Source organism: Cygnus olor, chromosome 7, assembly GCF_009769625.2.
Source record: "Cygnus olor isolate bCygOlo1 chromosome 7, bCygOlo1.pri.v2, whole genome shotgun sequence".
NCBI lineage: Eukaryota > Metazoa > Chordata > Aves > Anseriformes > Anatidae > Cygnus > Cygnus olor.
Genome location: NC_049175.1, coordinates 18,703,424 through 18,722,972, shown reverse-complemented (window position 1 = coordinate 18,722,972; position 19,549 = coordinate 18,703,424). Strand labels below are relative to the sequence as shown.

Below are 19,549 nucleotides of genomic sequence, written 5' to 3'. Positions count from 1 at the left end.
CTTAGTCCTGCAAGCCATACCTGAAATGAACTGCAAGAGTTTTACAGGACATGGCTGCAAATACTTATGCTTGTGCTTGGCTTTATTATCTTGAGCAATCCCATGTACTTCAGCAGAGCCAGAGGTTTGTCTTTATAGCTGTGAGCACCATTGTCTCCTGGAAGGGATCCCCTTGGATTGAACAACTTTTTCATGGTAGTGTGAATCCAGATCCTGAGTTCAGTTCACTGGACAGTCATTTAATAGTTCTTTTCTATATGTAATGTGACTTTTTAACGTTTATTATTTGAACTTCAACACAGAAAAGTCCTGAGGTGTCTGAAGTAATCTAAAAATTTGAATGCACGTTACATTTAGGTAATCATGAATATAGTTTATTGGTAATATATAGGTAAGAAATAAGATCACATGGTCATTAAATCCTATAGGAAAATATGTATACTGTGCATTTAGAGCTGGGTGAAAATTGGAACATAACAGTTTGTAGAAATGTAAGGTTTGTCCCCCTTCTTTTTTTAGTGAGGAATTTTATTCTTTTAAAAAAAAATATATACAATTAAAATCTGCATTTCAAAATCTTGATCAAAAAATACTTATGTTTTTTTGGAAGTGACATATTGTGACATTCTCCAGCAAAGCAGCTTGCTTGTTTATAGCCTTGAAATGTCAATCTTTCTGTGCATTTCTTGTGTGCATATTATCTGAGTAAGGAGGGGGGAATTAGTGTTGATTTTATTCAACATTATTACTTATTTCTAGAATCTGGTATGAAAGCACACAGGCTTTGTGTTGCTCAGTGGAAGCCAGTCTTTATTGGGGATTAGAGCAGACTGACCTACTCCTCACAATTATTCTTGCAGCTCACAATTATTCTTGCAGCTCATAATTACCACTGTGCTGATTACTGGTGTTCTCAGCTTCATTTTTGATTTGCCAGAGGTTTAGTAAATTGCTGATGAAACGATTTCCATGTGGTTGCAGCTGAATTACGACAATTCCTACTGGGGCTCCGGCTCTCTGTGACAAAGCTATCCAGTGAGTCCGTTTACAAATTGATCTAGTCGCGTTATGACAACCATCTGATGCTTAATGCTTTTTGACCCTGCAAATTTGTCATCCCCACTGTGGAGAAACGGAGTTGGGTCCTTTCTCTTCCCTCTGATTTAAAGTGACCAAGACATGCAGCCTGTAAACAGGCTATCAGTGCCGCAGTGGAGGTGCCTCATATCCTGTTTGACAGCATCATTGCTTTGATTATGCTTACGGTACGTGGATGTGATTGAAAGGTTTTGTTGGATGTGGCATCCTACTGGCCACATCAACTCCCAGGTGTGGATGCAAGCCGTCAGCTTCTCATCAGAGTCACAGAAGCGAAGCCGACAGCGCAGCCAGCGCACACCAGCTCCAACCTACCATCTCGCTGCCAGCGCTGCCCAGTTATTTCAGTGCTGACCTTTTTCCCTTTGCTGTCTTGTCAAAAGCTGCAATCTACGAGCTGACAGTAACTAAGGAAGAAAAGGACGCAGCCAGAGCCAGGGCGCAAAATTAAATGGAATTAGCCATTTCAACAGACCGTCACCCAGAACATGTTAATGCTCAGGAGCATTTGAAGGGGCAGACTTCTCAACAGCAACAACCAAATCCTGTACCAGCTGTCTGCATTTCCCTGCAAGTCTGGGATTGAAACTCAATTGTCAGCTTGTGTTGATGGGCAGGTTATTCCAAAGTCAGTTCTCACAAGTGACTGTGCAGAACGGCAGTGACGGGAAAAGAAGAGCAGGAGGGGTAACCTGTCCTGACAAGACTAGACCTCTAGATGTAGTTTTTACCTTTTTGTTTTGAAAGTCTTTTTTTTTTTTTTTTCATCTTTTTAAAACCACTGAAATAGCTCTCAGTGAAGTCTTTGTGGTTGCTGCATTTTAAGATTTAGTATGGGGGAGAGGGGGAGGATCTAACTGTAATTATAGTACATCAAGCTGCTTTTCTATAAAATCAAGAGACAAAAATAAATTTTAGATGGGTGTCCAGGTATTGTCAGAGCTCTGGGAAGATGTGTTACCCATGGAGGTTGTTACTAATATTTACTAATAAATACAAATAATAGAACTAATAATAGTTTTAAAACCTTGCTATGGAGAAGTAAGAAACATGCAGCAGATGCTAGCAGGGCTATACACAGGTTCAGTTCTTGTACATGCTGAAAGACTTTCACCAGGGCTTGTGCCAGATACAAACCCTTCCCCTCTGTTTCATGGTGGGGCAAGGAGGGCAGTCCTGTTTGTCCATGTCTTACTGAACAGAGCAGCTGCTGCTGCTTGAGAGCAGAGTGTGATCTGCTGGGAAGAAAAGAGGAAAGCCTGGTGCTTGTGATTACAGAAGGTATCTGCACCCAAAGCTGTGGAGGAACCATGAGATACCATCAGCCAAGTCAGGTTCACAGTGTTGCTGTGGCATCTTTGAGGCACTGAGGGTCTGTGGGATGCTTGTGGGAGCACCCTCGAGATGAATGTTGCTCTGCAAAGCACCAGTGTCACTATAATACTCTTGGCTATTGCTGCTGAGTACTGAGTGTCAGCGTGGACACTTTGATTCAGACACAGGGTGGAGAACAGCTGTTGTCATGTTGTACTTCAGACCACTGTCGAAGGAAATGCTGTATTTGAGCTATTTCTCATAACTCTTCTGTGCTTTTACTTACAGAATCCTTTCAAGTTGTGGTAAGAGGCAATGGTTTTTATCATGCAAGAAATATCGACCAGGTACTCTGCAGCTTCAAGCTCAACGACAGCCTTACTATCAGTAAGTCTTCAGGCTGAGGGGTTCCAGTTCCCCACTGGCTGTCATCCCATGGGATGCAGCCTGTCTCCCATCTGTATCAGGGGAGCCCTTGCAGTGGATGTCAGGGAGATGGGTGGGGATATGCATCTAGCAGCTTGAAATTCATCCTTTTTCACTCTTACAACCTGTGGGCATTGTGTTGTGAGGGCTTATGCAGGAGATACTGCTGCACAGTGAATTCCAGGCTCGCTGTAATGATTTACGTGGGTGATACAGCCAGCCAGCAAGGACTGGCTATCGGGCTTTAACAGGAAGGAAATAAAATTGCTCCCTATTACCTGGGTCATCTCCAGAAAAAATAAATAATGCTGTCTTGATGCCCTGGTGGTGTGTTCAAGCTATTTGGTCACTGATTCAGAAGATGCTTACCATAAAGCAGGACCCTTCAGCTCTGCTCCATTCCTCTCTGACACAAGTTGCCTGTCTTATCGCAGAGAATGTGTAACGTGGAAACTCCCTGCAATCGCTGTGCTCAACCGGGTCTTTTGTTTGCTGTCTCAGCAGCCAGGCAAAAGACTGAATGGCCAAAAAAGATCGAGTGTCCATTTTTTCAGCAGTCCTCTCCTTCGTGAGAAGCAGTGTGTGTCTGGCAGGGTGAAGCATGGCATGGGGAGGGGAGCTTGGCTCCTTCTCTCTATATGCTGCCCTTGTTGGCTGAGCACAGTAGGGGCTTTCATACTCTGTTGCGGCCAGACTGGTGCCTTCCCTAGCAGTGAATTCGCTTAGAGAGGGTGCACATGAATCGCTCCTTCATTTCCCATCCTTGCTGCCTACATAGAGGCTGTGTTAAATAAACTCTGGTGGTCTCACTCCCGTCACACTCACAGATGCCCTTTGCAGGGGATTTGTTTCTTGTGGCTTACCAGGTAGCCAGACTTCTGGCTCTTTCTTCCTTGTTCCTAACCCACTGGCACCTTGATTAGATTTCGCACTGCAAGTGCTAGGGCTGACCTGGAAGTACAAAGGAGAAAAACTGCCCTAATTCCATATGTCCTCCAAACTGTGTTTTCCTTGGGTTAGATCTGCAGCAGCTGATGTGATAAGACACTGATCTGTGTTGGCTGTGCTTTTTTCCCCCCTCAGGCTGGCCCTAAAACACATCACTAACTTACCTGCTTTGGCAGGATAAGGCCATGGAAATGAGCTGTGTCTTCAGGTGTGCTTGGGATGGGAGAAGCAGGAAAGAACAGCTCTAATAACTGTTGTTGCTTGAGGTTTTTCTCATTTCTGACAGTTATATTAATTCTTTTTCAGATGAAAAGCCAACCCTCGTTCATGATACTTACCTGCTTTGCCCTGCACCAGTGATAGAAGATGCTGGACAGTAAGTATTGCTTTCCAGTAGGTGTCAGGAGAGAGGGGACTTTGGATGAGGATGTCATTATTGAGCCAAGGGCTTGGAATTTTACCTAAAGAGCTAAACTAAGAAGATTAATTTTTGTAATGGGATTAGGGCAATCCTGTGCGTACCAAATACCCTCCTAGCATGAGCAAGCACAGTTCTATTCAATGAAAAAGAAGGCTGGTGATAAAAAACTCCCACATCAGCTGTGCCACAAAGCTCTTGGCATCATTGGACCCATGTCATGCACAGTCTCTGGAGATACAGCCGCACTGAGTCATTGTAATCATTGATGTCAGGCCTCACTCTGTTTCTGTGGATGCTGGTGGGTGTTAGGATTGACCTTCCCACTGCAGCCTGCCTAGGAAGCTGCAGTCCAGCTAGCTGCAGCTGTTCTGCACCACATCTCCAGAACTTGAGGGCTCTGCATGGAGGGACTGTCTAATAAGACATCTTGGAAGTCTCCCCCCGTGAACCCAGTGCAGCTGGGAGGCTATTGGCCATGAGATGACTTGGAGAAAGCTAGAGTTAATGAGAAGAGCGGGGAGGGAGGATTTCAGATGCTGGTGGGGGAGGATTTTTGAGGATGCCTATGTAATTTCTTCTCTGTTCCTGTTGCATTTTTTCCAGACCAAAAGTTAACTGACTTCCAAGCAAACTTTTCATTTTGATTGAAAAGGTGCTTGATTTGAATCCCTTTGCTGATGTTGATGTTGCTTCTCATTTTGCCCCTGATCTGCTTTGGTTAGTGTTGGTATTGTTCAGCCACTGTGATCTTGCAGACTTCACGTAGATGTGGCACAAGACTGTAACTTCTTCCTTGGTGATCTTCTGAGTCCTTGAATACTGTACTGGGGTCTCCCTCCCCTTCCCTATTTTTGGGTAGCTGGGGAAACTTTTTTTCTCCTCAGACCCTTTTTCTGATATTGGAGAATGCCTAGGGCCAGAGTCTGTTTCAATTTCACTGTCATTTCAGTGATTTTTTTCCTTTGACATCATGCAGGTACTCTGACTTTACTTAGGTAAGCTTTTAAATAGGAAAAAAAAAAGACCGTCTCTTTAAGCTCCAGAAAGATTTAAAATAAAACAAAGTCTTAAGGTTTCCTGTGCTATCTAGGGTAATATTCCAAATGTCTGAGACTGTTACAACTCACTGTCCTAGTGCCCTTTGCCCCAGGTGGGATGGAGGCTTTTAAATAAAGAGCGTATGTCCCAACTCAATTAAGCCAACATAAAAGGATGGCTCCTGGGCAAGCAGAGAGACAGAGGTAGGTAAGCACCTGAAGCCACGATAATGCCTTGACTCAGCAGGGCATGTTATCTATGCATGTTCATCAGCCAATGGCTAAAACACAGCCGGAATAAAGGGAACAATGAGTATAAAGATGACACTAAAAATAAGTGTATCTGTTTGTGCTTTAGGGTGGTTTTCCTACAAGTCAGCATGAACAACGGGCTAACGTTCATCTCCAGCTCTGTCAGCATCACCAGCACACAGTGTGTAAGTAATTGCAATGGGGCTTGACAGAGAAACCATGAGACCTTGGAAAGAAGAGGCGGTGGCTCTTCAGGCAAAGCCTCCTTGACTGAGCGTGAGCTCCCTGCAGCTGCTGCATCACAGTTGTTGAGTGAATCCCAGCAATTCCTTGAAAAATAACCAGGCTAGTTAAGACTAAATCATTGCTGATGATGGCTAGATCATGGTAGATTTATAGAGTAAACAATTACAACAAAAGGCTCCGAGACTGTTCCTATCCCAGGAGAGAAACGTCCTTATAGATAGGATTTGGCTAGAAGGGAATCCATGAAAACGGAAGAAAGAGCATGAAGAAGCAATATGCTATTGAGCATTGGGATCACCTGTGGGATCTGAGGTGAAATGTACAACTTCTGGAACTTTGACATAGAAGGGCCACAGCATGGAAGATCCTCTAAACTTTCATTTTTTAATTTTTTTTGGTGGTTGGAGTTCACTGCATTTGTTGTTAGACCTCCACAATTTACCTCTAGTTCAGGACTTGCCAAGGCATTTTTTTTTACACTTTTAACAACAGGAGGTAGCTGCTTTTCTCTTGGTGTCACGGGGGATGAGCAGAAAGAGACAGCAGCCTCACATCCTATGGTGAGGTTCCTGATACAAGGCTGCTGCCCAGCTAAAGGAGCACGTCCTGCTGTGGGACAGCAGTGGCTTTGCTACACATATCCTGGCTGATGTCAGGAAGACCATTTTTCCCCAGGGGAGGGTAAGGGACCAGCAGCTAGAAGTGATCTTTCAGCAAAATCTGATTTTAGAACTTTAAAAAAAGCTGACTACAAGTAGATAAATGGTTTTCTTCCTTGCTATGGAGTAGAAATAAGCAACAACAATAGCTGGTGCAAGCTAACAACAGTTTACTCTAAAGATTGGGCCTTGTGCTTGCGGACTAAAAGTTTGCCAAAGTACTTGGTACTAAGCATTTGGTATCGAAGCTGGGCTTTATTATTATTATTGTTAGTGTCTAAAGGACTTTTATAGCCTACACCAAATGCTGTCATATTGGTTTGTAATCATTGTTGGCCTTTCTGACAGCTGCAGAGTAGAAAGACAGGAATGGGAACAGCGACTGGAGCTCGCAGACTTGATTTTCTGATGTTTTCAGCAAGGCAGCTGGGAAATTTTACAGCAGATTGCTGGAACAGCCCCGGGTGTCAGGATGCAGAGTCTAGCAGAGATGATTTTGCAGCTTTGCCTCATATATATATATCTTTTATAAACTTTCCTCCAAATTTTATACACTAAGGCTTTATATTTCCACACTTTACTCCCTTCTACCCCAGGTACCATGAAGCCTTTTGAGTCCACAGTGAAACACAAGTGTTAACTGGTGCATTTAGTTACCCATATGTTGTTTTTCTAATAGATGCTGAAGTCTTAGTCCTAGCTGGGGTCCCTTCAGGCCAGAATGTGGTTGGAGGAAGCTTTCCTCTCAGTAGCCATAGGATAAAGAGAGAACTCTAATCTCCAGTCATGTCAATCTCACATTTTTTGCCCAGCTCCTGCAGATTGAACGTGAAGGAGACAAGGGGCCTGATTCTCATCTGGTGCAGGAAAGATCATATCCCAATTGCAGTCCGTAAGCAGGAAGGCTGGTAGTTCGCTTTCCAACTTTGTCCTAACCTCATGCCTTTCGCTCTTATTGTTTTAGAGACTCCCTCCATTTCCTTTCCTCTCCTGCTCCCTTTTCTGTGAGCTGCCGTCAGCTGGCCTGCTCAGCTCTCCTCCCCAGCTGGCGCTTCTGTCCTTTCTGTACAGTAAGTATCTTCTCTTGACTTTACTCCTAAAGCCTCTGTGCAATCCCTGTGCTCATTTCTGTTCAGCTGCATGAAGTCTGCTATTTCCTTTTTCAAAGTCCAGCTTCACTACAATGCTTTGTATATTTGATCACTGAAAGAGGACTCTCTAGCTTCTGGCTGCCAGCAGCTCCCGAGCTGCTGCTGGCAAATGTCTTGGTGATTTATATGAGTACTTAGCATGGGAAAAGCAATGCCTGGGAACAGGACAAGGAGGCAATGTGTGTTTGGAGTAACAGTAGCAGTGGTATGTACGTCTGTGTGGCTCATGTGCTGCATTGGTGCCGTTCTTGGATTTGTTGTAAGGAGTGCAGAAACGCCTCTTAAAAGTTATACTTGATTTTAATCACTCTTTTCTCAGTGAACTAGCTTCACTGGAAGTTGATGTCTCCCAAGTGTCCATTTCCCTGATGTGTTAGTGCTGTTTGGAGCCAAGGGTGGGCCAGAGGGGGACAGCAGCACTGAGCTGCAGCTGGGTAGTGTCTTCCAACAGGATTCCTTTGGGCAGGACACCTGGCATTCCACCTTGGCTTTTTCCTGCTCCCTGACTTAACAAATGATGTGAGCTATGTAGTGTATCCCAGAACAGGTTGGTTTGTTGTATCTGTGACAAGAAGTTGCAGAGCAGTGAAGGGATGGTGACGCAGTGCTAGAGTTATGGGATACTGGGGCCCATGCCTAAGCGTGGTATGGGAGCTGTGGGTGGGTTAGTCATGTCTTAACATGCCAGTCCTGACAGATCTAGGATTGGCCTGAGGAAGAGCAGATATCACCCAAGTCAGCCACTCAGGATCTCATCCAGACTTCACAAAACTCTTATCAGCCCGTACTTTCTTTTCCACCCTCAGCCTTTTTGCTGTCTGGGGGGAAAACAAATCAACTGGGAACAATGAAGGGAACTCCTCCTGTTGAAAGAAGGGGCTAAGCTTGAGTTTGAGTTGTCTTGTCATGGGAATTCAGCAAATAGTTTTCAGATTTAACAAGGTAAATCTCATGGACCTTAACCTCCATGCATGGGGACTTGCTTTCTTTCCATTTAACCTCCCACATATCCTTGTTTCAAAGCATCTTACAGCTTTTTCTCTAGCCATCTCACGTTTCCTCAGCCTGATTCACAGATCTTTCTTCAAGCTCTTTTTGCTTCCCAGTCCCAGGCTGTCCTTCATTTTGCTACTGGGTTTTTCCTGTTCTCTGGTATCCCTGTTGCTGGTGAATTAAACCTTTTAAGCCCAGTTTACCATTGAAGAGGTTTCTTTTCACAGGTTTGGATCACTAGAGCTAATATTAACCTCATCCCAGAGCCCATTGCAGTCCAAGGAAACTGCATGTCTCACCTTGCCACTGCTCATCTGCATCAAATGTTTAATTTCCAAAAAACCATGTGCTCTGTATGTTCTGCAGGAGCCAAGCAGCACATTGAAGACCTGCTTTCCTGTAGTCATCAGAGCAATACTCAGTGAGCACATCTTGTCATGAAATGATGGACTGTTTGCACTCAGAGCAAGATTTCCACAGGAAAAGCTAATTTCAAGTTTTAACACTTTTTTCTTTTTAAATTCCAGACTCTTTCGAGAAACTTGACATCTGTTTTGAATGTAGTTCCTTACCTATCTAGCCCCAGACTCCCACCTGCGGAGTGGTAGATAGAATATAAGAAAGGAATGGTTAAGCTCACAGCATGTTATTAAAAAGTCAAACCAGTCCCAAGAAGCTTACCAAGAACCAGCAGCATTAATGACTAGTTTGTCTAAGTCCTCGGGCTGGGGTTGTGTGCTGTCTGAGTCAAGAGGCAACAGAGGCAGGCGTGGGAGCTGTTGAGGCTGAGATAATAAGTTTTGTTCTGTTGTATGATGTTGACACGTTAAATTACCTGTAAGCTCCTAGCTCCAATATTACCATTCTTTGCATATCAACGCTGGTATATTCTGCATCTCTAGTGACGGAAGATTACTTGAGTCTGGCCATGTAGTTTGAAATGCCCTTCTGACAGTATTAAGGGACCTGTCAGCACAGATTTGGGAATGGTTTGTGTACAGTTTTAGTTCCCTTGAGTCTACTGAGCTATAGGCATACCGTAAATGTATATATAAATTGCAGATATACATACCACAAACAGGAGGTGCTTCCCTGAAGCATGACTTCAAATACACATTTGTCACGCTAAATCCTGATGAGACTCTAATGGTAACAGTGATGTACTGCACTGCCTAAGTGAGACCTTGTAGTGAGGGAAACCTGGCTCATTTTGCCCAATCTAATAGTGCAAATTCTGGGCTCCAGTCTCATTTTTGGCATACAGAGATAACTCAGAAACAATCACCTTTTTTGCAGCTGACTGGAACCATCCTTTTCATTGCTCTGCTGATTCTCTTTCTGCTGCTGGCTCTGGCTCTTCTTTGGTGGTTCTGGCCCCTTTGCTGCACAGTGGTAAGTACAGATTTATTTATTTTTACTTGATTTCCTTTTTTTTTTTTTTTTTTTTTTTAGATTATTGCTAAAACGATCACAATGGTTTGGAGTTGTAGCTTCTTCATGTAGTAGTGGACCAAGTAGCTTGACTCTGCAGTGTTATGGATTCTGTAATGCATTCCATTGTGCATCACAGACAAGATCTAATCTTACCTACAGTCAGATATAGGGTGCAAATGCCCACAGCCCACATTGCTATTCCAAAAATAGACCAGCTGTCTAGATTGCATGTGTTTGGGTGAAGCGATGCCTAGATACCTTGAAAGTTACATGATGCAATTTCTCTGCACAATTTTTTGAAGCGCCTGTAAATTAGAAGAACTTTTGCATTATTTGTTAAACATGCAAGTCAGAGTTTAATGTGTGTGGAGCTGAAAGTTATGGGCATTTCACAGGGGCCGGTAAGCACCAGGCAGGGCTGGAAGCCTGGTCTCTTTACGATATGTGGTGGTCCTGGTGCTGCAGCATGAATGTTGCTATGGGTGCGAGTAACGATAGTCTGCTGTTTGTGGTGCTGTGTGCAGTGAGCAATCAGTCATTCCCTTGAGGTTTTTCACAGGAGTGACAGTTGCAGGGTCAAGTACAGTGTTTGCAGAAGAGGATAGCAAATGAAATATATAGGAGTAGCCAAATAAACATCACGTGAGAGCTTCAAGAGGTTTCAGTTCCTTTTCCTGCTGTTGCCTGAGCTTCACCCAAGTTTCTGCAGGGATCAGTGCTTCTGTAAAACAAGCTTTGGCACCTGCCGCAGAAGAGCGTAATGGAACTGATCTACTAATATGTACATAAGCTCTGCTATTAAACACTAGAGCTAGGCTTTTTTTTATGCATAGGAACTGCAGATTCTGAATGAATATTTTGCGCTAGCTTGGTAATCACACGACATTTTAATGCAGAACTATGTGGAGCTGTATTATGAGTTACTTAAGAGGGCACTTCACTAATTGAATAGTTCAATCTGATGGGTTTAGCTTCTCATCTGCATTAACGTTCTCTGATGAAAAGCAGAGAGGCTAATAAGAGAATTGAATCTGGGGGAATGGAGCAGAGCAACCCATCTATGACGCAAGCATGAAAGCAGAGAGGGCGTAGCACTGGGATGGATGAGCCCTACTATTAACTTGGATTTCTCCTGTTGTTTATATATTCCAGGTGATCAAGGAGCCGCCTCCACCACCACCTCCAGAGCCTGTAAGTATGCTATTTCTGAGCTGTCGCACTGTCTGCAGCCACTGTAGTTCATCATGCTGCCCAGGAGCGTCAGCCCTGGAGGTGTCTTAATGACACCCTGAGGGCTGAGAGAGGAAGTCTCTTGGGTCAGGGCAGTTATTTTTGCCTTCTGGCCTCTTTATATAAGTACAGCAAGACTATTTTCATCCACAGAGAAAATAATTGCATAACTCAGAAGTCCACAGACCCACAGTTCATATTGTATTTTGTTCCTTCTGCTGTGCATCACACAGGTGTGTGTAGGAAAATCTTTGCTTCTCCAGCATCAAAAACATCCCTCCTCCTGCACAGCTGCTGTTCTCAGCAGGAGTTTAGCCCCTTTGGAAGTAAAGAGCAAAGTCTGTCAGCTGAAAGAAAAGACAGTGAAGGCCGCATTCTTGTGGCTTTACAGGAGAGTGAGCAGGATCCGGCCTCTGGCTGTGGTTCTGCTGCAGCCTGACCCTTGGCAGGACACTTGGCCCTTCTCTATTTAAGTTGTGAGCTGTTGGAGGCTGGGTTGAACTGAGCTCTTTTTGGTACAGTAACACACAAAGGCCCTGACCTCAGCTTAGGTTTCACTCTACTGTTTTGATGGAAGTAATAGCAAGAAATAAAAGCATTTCCAGAGTAAACTCATGGCAGCCTCTATTCCTTTCCTAGGCAGAGGCAGTTAAAGGGTGGAATATACTTGCCTAATCCTCAAGAGAAGCTTACAGTTTGCTGCTAATTTGCTGTAACTTGGCATGAATATCAGGAGACAACCACAGCTGCTGTTTTGAGGTTGCAAGAGGCCACCATTGCTGTGTCTGTGATCCTGTTGCTTGTCCTGGACAGCAGCACTATGACAATTTAACTTGAGAATATGCACCAAAAATCATGCTCGGTATAGGAGATATTTAGTATAAATTCTATATCAACAGGAAAAGCATAAGCCATAATTAACTGTCCTGTAACTGTCAGGCTTTCCAGTAATAAGGGTTGTTAGACACACAGAATTTAAATCAGTGTTAGATCCCATGGAAGAGGCAGCGTTTCTTATATAGCCCTCAAGTTCCCAATGAAGTGAAACAAATTAAAACTGCTGATGTAGTTCACTGGTTACCGTCTTTAATGTGGCACAAAATGGGTTTGTGTATTATACTCTTCCAAAACAACATCAAAACATGCACGCAATAACTGCCTTGTGTATTTCTGTGACTTGAGGGGGACACCCCCAAATCCCTTACCAGTAATGGAAATGTCTTGCCTGGCCATACTGAAGAATTTGTTGGAAGAACTGACCTGTGAACTATAGCTGAAAGTTCAAATGTCACTGAATGGAAATAGCTTTCTCCAAGGCAAAACCTAAGAGTTAAATATGAATAAACAAAAATGAAGACATGCTTTTAAAAATAAATTATTGGCTTTTGGAGTCTCAATTCCTTTCACATTAAAATAGAAACATGTCAGGCCACTTGAAGAGAATGTCACCTAGTAATCTAGCAATAAATTGTGTCTTTCTCTAGTATTTGGATTTCACTTTATTTTATTTTTTTAATTATTATTTAAATAAAAATTCCAGTGTTTCTAGAACCATACTTGTACTGATGAAAATTGAGTGCTATGCATGGCCAGTCCAACAGCAGCATTCACTTCTATATATCAGCATTAAGTGTGGTTATTTTTTTTTAATTTTTGAGGAACAAAAATAGTGTTGTAAGAGGCTTGCTGGGCCCCTCCCTCAATTATATGTGTTCTTGGGACTGCCAGGGAAAGTGTTATGGTGTGACTTTCAGCCACTTTGATTCCAGTGTAATGACAGGGAGACTGAGAAATCCCAGTGACTTCTACAGCTCAAGATGATAGAGCTAGGGATGTGTTCCCAGGGTTGTTGAACCAGAAATATTTGCCAGCTTTCAGTTAAGCAAGAACAGAACGGTGAACCTGAAGTAAAACCCTGATTCAGAATCTCCCACGTTCCAGAAGAAGAAAATCTGCAGTCTTTAGAAATGCAGGTCAAAAACTCTGGATCTGAGCTTCCTGAAAACTTGGAGGTGCTCCAGTCTCAGTCCCAGCTCCAAACTGTACAGCTTGAGCCAGACTCTGCAAAGAATCAAGTAGCGTAGAACAACTGGTTACAGCTGCCATGAGAAAAGGGCCTGATGCACATGTTAGAAATCTCACAGTAGTAGCTTTTTCCCTGTTAGGTGACATTAAGTTCTAAAAGCACAATTAATAAATGATTTCTTTGGGTTAGCTGATTGTGGCATTTTCTGCACAGCGTAGTGGCAAGCCAGTATAATGTACAATTCATCTGCACTTTGCTGTCCCTTAAAAGTCAGTTGTGATTTTGAAGCTCAATGCATATTTGACTAAATAAAAGCTGCTTGAAGAGGAGAGAGGAATAGGCAGTTCTCAGATAAAATTGCAGCTGCAGAGACAAGACACTCTTGTTTTTTGTCAGCAAGTAAGTGTAACACACAAAGCCAGATATCCAACGATTGGACCATAGGATGTTCATTTGTTTCCCGTTTATGTGAGAACAACAGTAACATCTCCCCGTCTTTCCCACAGGAATCAGATGATGAAGATGGATTACCAAAGAAAAAGTGGCCAACCGTGGATGCATCTTATTACGGAGGCCGAGGTGTTGGTGGAATTAAGAGGATGGAGGTATTTGGGTTTTTCTTTGCTGTTGTGAAAATCAGTGCAAATGTGCTTAACTTTAATAATGTGCTCGTGTTTAAAAACAAAACCCACACCTACTTCATTGGAGTAGAGGCTGAGATTTGATTAAGGCTTGTCCACCTAATTGCACCTGGCATCCAAGTATCAGACATCAATCTGGCACATTTGCATGAGTAATTAATTGAATCTAGCATTATGAGCGGGAGAAAATTTGCAGGTTAAGAAATGGGACAAGCACCAAAAGAAGTTCTGAGTTACTGAATCTAACTCTTCAGTCAATGCAGTTGGCTCCAGTTCTCTTGTCGACTGCAGAGTTATGCTGGTTTTGAATCACAGAATTGCTCAGGTTGGAAGGGACCTCTAGAGATCATTTAGTCTAACCCCCAGCTCAAGCAGGGTCACCTAGAGCACGTTGCACAGGATTGCATTCAGCCATGTTTTGAATATCTCCAGAGAAGGAGACTCCATAATCCCTGATCCAGTGCTCTGTTACCCTAACAGTAAAGAAGCTCGTCTTATATTTGAGGAAAAAAGCAGTATTTGAGGATGTTGTCTACACTGTTCCTGGTTGGAAGCAGTTGGTTTGGGGAATTATAGTGATTTTTTTTTTTTCAGTTGAGCATTAACAAAATGAGCATGCTCAAAAACTTGTCAGGGAAAAATTTCACTCTTGATTCTGAGTTGAAATTGTCCTATAAATCAAATCTTGCCCTAGGATTCATGCACAAGTCAGTCTTCGCGTGTAAAATGAGGTGAAGCGTTACTGTGAAAGAAACATGTCTTGTGCTATCCTATGATACATACATTCTGGGGAGCCATTTGATAATGGTGTGATCAGCTACTAACTCCTGTAAATCACCATAATGTTAGTGAAATCAATTTAATATTTCTAACCAAGAGAACTAGTTAAGGGAGTTATCACTCACTCATATCTGCTGAGGCCCTAATTATGACTTTTAGTGATGCCACACCAGAAACTCCTACCTCATCTAGTAGGTAGCTGAGGGAGGTGGGCTAATGTAAGCCGGCTGAGGTTCTGGACCAAACTAGGGCTGATAGAATGAAAGCAGTGGCTTCTCAGCAAGTCCCTGAAAGTCTGCAGTAAAAGTAATGCATCTTAATATCCGTAATAACTTTGTTCAGAATTACTATCCTTGAGGCTGAGTAGCCCCCATGGATCCCATGTTGCCCTTGAATGTGGGATAACATTTCTATTTGAGCCAGACTACAAAAGCAGAATTTCAGGTTGAGATAAGTAGTGTATAGAGTGAGGGAGGTACTAAGTGAGGATAAAGTTACTGTCCCCTTTTGTGGCTGTGCATTTGGAAAAGATGTTTTTAGTAGGAGCTACACACAAGTCTGAGAGCTGCTGCTCTTAAGAAGGCATTCTAGTCCTTCTCCCTGACCCTTTTTTCATTTTTGAACTAATCAGCATAAGGCTATTTATAAAGACTGCCTTTCTTCAGCTAGTGCTGCTGCCTGCTTTTTGGGTGAGTCAATGGGAAGCAAATTACACCTGTGTCCTAGCAGAGCAGGGCTTTGTATTTCACTTGAAAATAAGTTAATCTGCCCTGGATGTTGCAACTTCCCACAACACCTTTTGTTGCCAGAAGGTGCAAATGCTGGTAGTTCAGACTGCTTTCACGAGAAAATATTTGACTCTTAAATGCGTATCTCTGATTACAGTGACAATTGGGTGCCTACATAAATCTGGCTTTGTGTCTGGAGGTATTTGGATTACCTGATGGAACTAGATTAGTATCTGCAAAAAGCACCTGCTTAGGGGAGGGACCATGGAAATGTCTGTACTTACAATGTGCTCTCCTGGCTTTAGGTGCGGTGGGGAGACAAAGGATCAACAGAGGAAGGAGCAAAACTGGAGAAACCCAAAAATGCTATTATTAAGCTGCCAGAGCAGGAGTATGAGCCATGGGAACCCAAGCCAAAAAAGCCCCATGTTAGAAAACCGCCTTCTCAGCGGAAGTGGTACACTCCAATCAAGGTAACAAGCCTGTCCCTGGGTTTGACAAAGTCTTATGTCCTACATGCTACTACATCCTGCCTCCATAGTGCAACCTTTCTTATGGTGGAGCTGGGAGAGGTTATATATAGAAAAGTGGCTGGTATTCCTCAACTTTGCCTACTTCTTGGAACATGTGTTGCCCCAGGGCTTGTGTTGCCACAGTTTTGGTGGCGGGGTGGGGAAGAATGGAGTGTGTTGTAGGGCAGGAGCAGAAATCTTCCTGCTCTTGTCTCAACCCTTTTTGGTACTTTTGCACAGACTGGGTTGCAGCAGCAGATATCCCAGCTCTTCTGGGAAAGGTCTCAGCTGTATGCTGATTTAAAGCAGCATACAAGGAGGATCAGCTGGAGCACCCTGTCCTTGCTTCAGCTGCAATGTGGCTAAGGCCTGGGGTTGGGATTCAGCTCTGTTCCCTTCTAGTTCAGCCACAAGATGTAGTGTTTGATTTTGGGTAAGTAACTCAGTCTCTCTGTGCTTTTTCATCCTCATTTCTCCTGTGTCATTATAGTATCTGATGTCTCCCCCTCCCTAATGTATGTATCCTCACACAACCCCAGAGCTGTTATCTCAGCTTACAGCTAAGGAAGCTGGAGGGCTCGTGCTGATGGAGGCAGGAACGTACTGCACTCATCCCAGAAACCCGTGGCCGAGTCCCAAACCAGTGCTTTGTGGGTGCAGGAATGAGGTCCCCACTCTCTATTCTGCCATGGCTGGTTCACAGATGGGTTTTAACAGTGCTTGAATTTATTGGCTGGAAAGTACCTGTGAATTTTAATGCCTGCCTAGGTCTTGTGGCTGTTTATCCAGTACAGAACACTTTCATTGTTCTGCCTATTGTTAATATAACTCCATAAAGAGGTACAGTTAGGTGCTGTTCACATTAAGCTAGTCATCTTCAGTGAGTTTTGAGCAGGGTGAGTTTGGCCCACTGTGTATAAGGTATGTGTTACCACATCAAGGTCTCTGTTCTGGCTCTCTGGTATGCACAGGACAAAGGCAGAGGACCAGCTTTTATACAGTTTGATACAGAAAGGCTGCATCAGCTCAGCTGTAGTTTAATTTCATGATGTTATCCCAAACTTTCTTGGTCATCTCACATGATTTTTATTTCAGGGCAAACTTGATGCACTATGGGCTTTGGTTCGACGTGGCTATGATCAAGTCTCTCTTATGAGACCACAGCCAGGGGATAAGGTAAGGTGTCACAAACAAATTGTCATTCCATTTCCTTGTTAGCAGCAACAGTGTGCTGTCCCTCTCCCTGCTTTTTTTGTGTGTGTGTGTGAGAGCTTGTCTTTTTATGTTAGCCCAAGGCTAAAAATTTGTCATGAGAACCAGAGATTTCAAAATGAGCTAAAATGTTTGCAGTGGCATCTGTTTAAAAGTATTGCCCCAAAAGGTCAAAAGCGATGTCTCCACTGTTATGGTTTGGGCAGACTGAGGTAGAAGCTGACCAGCTTTGGTAGCATCTTTCTCTTTTTCATTAATGTAAATTCTTAGCCTTGCTTTCCGGCGCACACCTTTTGGAGTCAAAGGAAAGGTTCTCTGGTGGACTGCTAGTTTTGTAAAACTACTACTGCATATTAAATTCAACATCATTTTTCTGAAGTTCGGTAGGAAGGATAACAGCTTTTCAGATTTGATAATAAAATTAAGTGATTGCTAACGAGAGAAACTATGAACAGTGCAGATGATGAAGAAAAAAACTCTAGCAAAGTTAATGGAGAAAAAAATTTCCTTAGAACTCTGTGCAAAGATACATCTCTTCCTCATATCTTGTATGGAGGCATAGGATATCTCCTGTCTTCATAAAGTCAAATGCAGGTCAGGAATAGATTCTTCCTGGGAGGAAGCAGGGAGTTTGTGCCTCTGAGTCACGCAGCTGTCTGCTTGCTGCTCCAGGGTCACTTGTGATACCAGGAGCTCTCTGCTTCCCCATGAGAGCCTGGCAAGTTACGGTTGTCTATTGTGGTATCCTGGAGGAAAAACTCCGTAATAGTTGAGTGCTGCTGCTTTTCTTCTTTTTGCCTTCAGACTTGTCCTTCCGCAGTGGAGCTTTGAAACACAAGGATCAAGCAAAGATGATGGTGTCTTTCTTCTCTCCCCCATGGCTATTCTGTACCCAGAATATGTATATTTCATCACCTTTGCTTTCGGGTGAAAGGGTTATAGAGCTACAGCAGTGGGGGCCATCAGGTGCTCTCCTGGGGTAGTTGTGGTGCAGGGGGCCTTGTGCTGGGCTTGTCTGTCTCGGTGATTTTCATGCCTGAAAACAGACTTAAAATTAGCCCTACTTTCCATCAGCTAGGACAAATAAGTTGCAACCCTCTGGCTTTTGGCAAAATATCATTATGGCTTTTTTTTTAGTTATTAAGATCTGGTATTTAAACTTCACTGTCTTCAATTTTTCTTTGGGTGTGTGAGGGCACTAAGAGTACAAACGCAGTATCCCATGCTACTTTGTAAGATGGCCTTTTAACTTGTTTTACCAAGCTGCATTTTCAAGGCAGCTGTGCTTGAGACACCTTATTTACTTTTTGAGCACGATCTAGAGCTTGTGAATAGGCTCTTTAGGCCCAGCTGTATTTTGATAGCGCTAACATTGTATACCACGAATCTATCCTCTGCCTTTTACTCGCTTGGCTGGTACGTTTCTATGGGTGCAGAGCACAACAGAGCCTCTGTTAGCCTGTGTGGCTGAGAAACATGCAGGGGCTGGCTCAGAACAGGGATGCTCAGTTACTTGCCTTCCAGCTCTGCTGCGGGGAGGACAAGGGACTCAAAAGAGGCTATGTAAAGCAGAGCAAGCTGAAGGATTATTGTGTCAGGGCGAACATTAGATAATCAAACGTACATCTGGGAAATAGGGTGGAAAGAATCCTATTGAGCCAGATTTGGTGGAAGAATAGGATAATTTCTGTTCCCTGGTCTGTGAAATTAACTAAAGCTGAAGAATATTGAATGGGAAACAAGAAAATAACTGGACATCATTCTACTGTATAAATAAAGAGCATCACAGGCCTGTGTTTCATGGAGAAACCTAGCACAGAGAAGAGCAAGGCTATGGATTGTTCAGTGGTCTTTTCCGATTCTTTTTGACTTTACATTTTGGTGAGGAGGGATTGCATAACTATACATGCATACACATGTGTGCATCCATACATCCCGGCTAAAGGATAGGTGGGGAAGTCATGTAAGTGTGGTGACTGACCTGGCAGTGTGGGGAGCCTGGAACTCTGGCTGTAGGGAGCTGGAGGAGCTGGGCTGCCCCAAGAGCCCAGGCAGGGAAGGGGTCACTCCTGCCCAGATGTGCTGATGGAGGTCAACAGGCTTTGGTTTTGGTTTACTGCTGGTACTTACGGAAGCACAGCCTGGTGTGCCTGGCAGTGCGGTGTTCTTCCTTGTTCATCCCAAGGCTGCTACCCCTCTCTTCTACCAGTGATTTGGGGCTTACAGCACCAGTGGTCACTGCCTTGCTCCACTCTTGTGGCCCAACAGAGGGGTTGACAGCTCTGAGGTGGTCTGGCCAGCTATCTGTGGCTTGGGATACTTGCTCAGGTTGCCCTTTTTACCTTGAGGGCTTCTCCCATCACTCTGTAGTGATGTCCTTCTGTATCAAGGCATATGTTTGCCATACCCATTGGTGGGGCCCTCCAACTGAAAAGTGCAGC

General features: G+C 43.6%; 1 protein-coding gene across 1 annotated transcript in view; it reads left to right on the top strand.

The window, feature by feature from the left end:
• Positions 1 to 19,549, top strand: part of ANTXRL (ANTXR like) — a 56,036-nt gene that overhangs the window by 18,937 nt on the left and 17,550 nt on the right. Inside the window, exons 10-17 of the mRNA XM_040563230.1 lie at positions 2,701 to 2,799; positions 4,093 to 4,162; positions 5,603 to 5,681; positions 9,842 to 9,937; positions 11,132 to 11,170; positions 13,742 to 13,840; positions 15,690 to 15,857; positions 16,992 to 17,072. Coding sequence (XP_040419164.1) covers positions 2,701 to 2,799; positions 4,093 to 4,162; positions 5,603 to 5,681; positions 9,842 to 9,937; positions 11,132 to 11,170; positions 13,742 to 13,840; positions 15,690 to 15,857; positions 16,992 to 17,072 — 731 coding nt within the window. The remainder of the gene's footprint in view (positions 1 to 2,700; positions 2,800 to 4,092; positions 4,163 to 5,602; positions 5,682 to 9,841; positions 9,938 to 11,131; positions 11,171 to 13,741; positions 13,841 to 15,689; positions 15,858 to 16,991; positions 17,073 to 19,549) is intronic.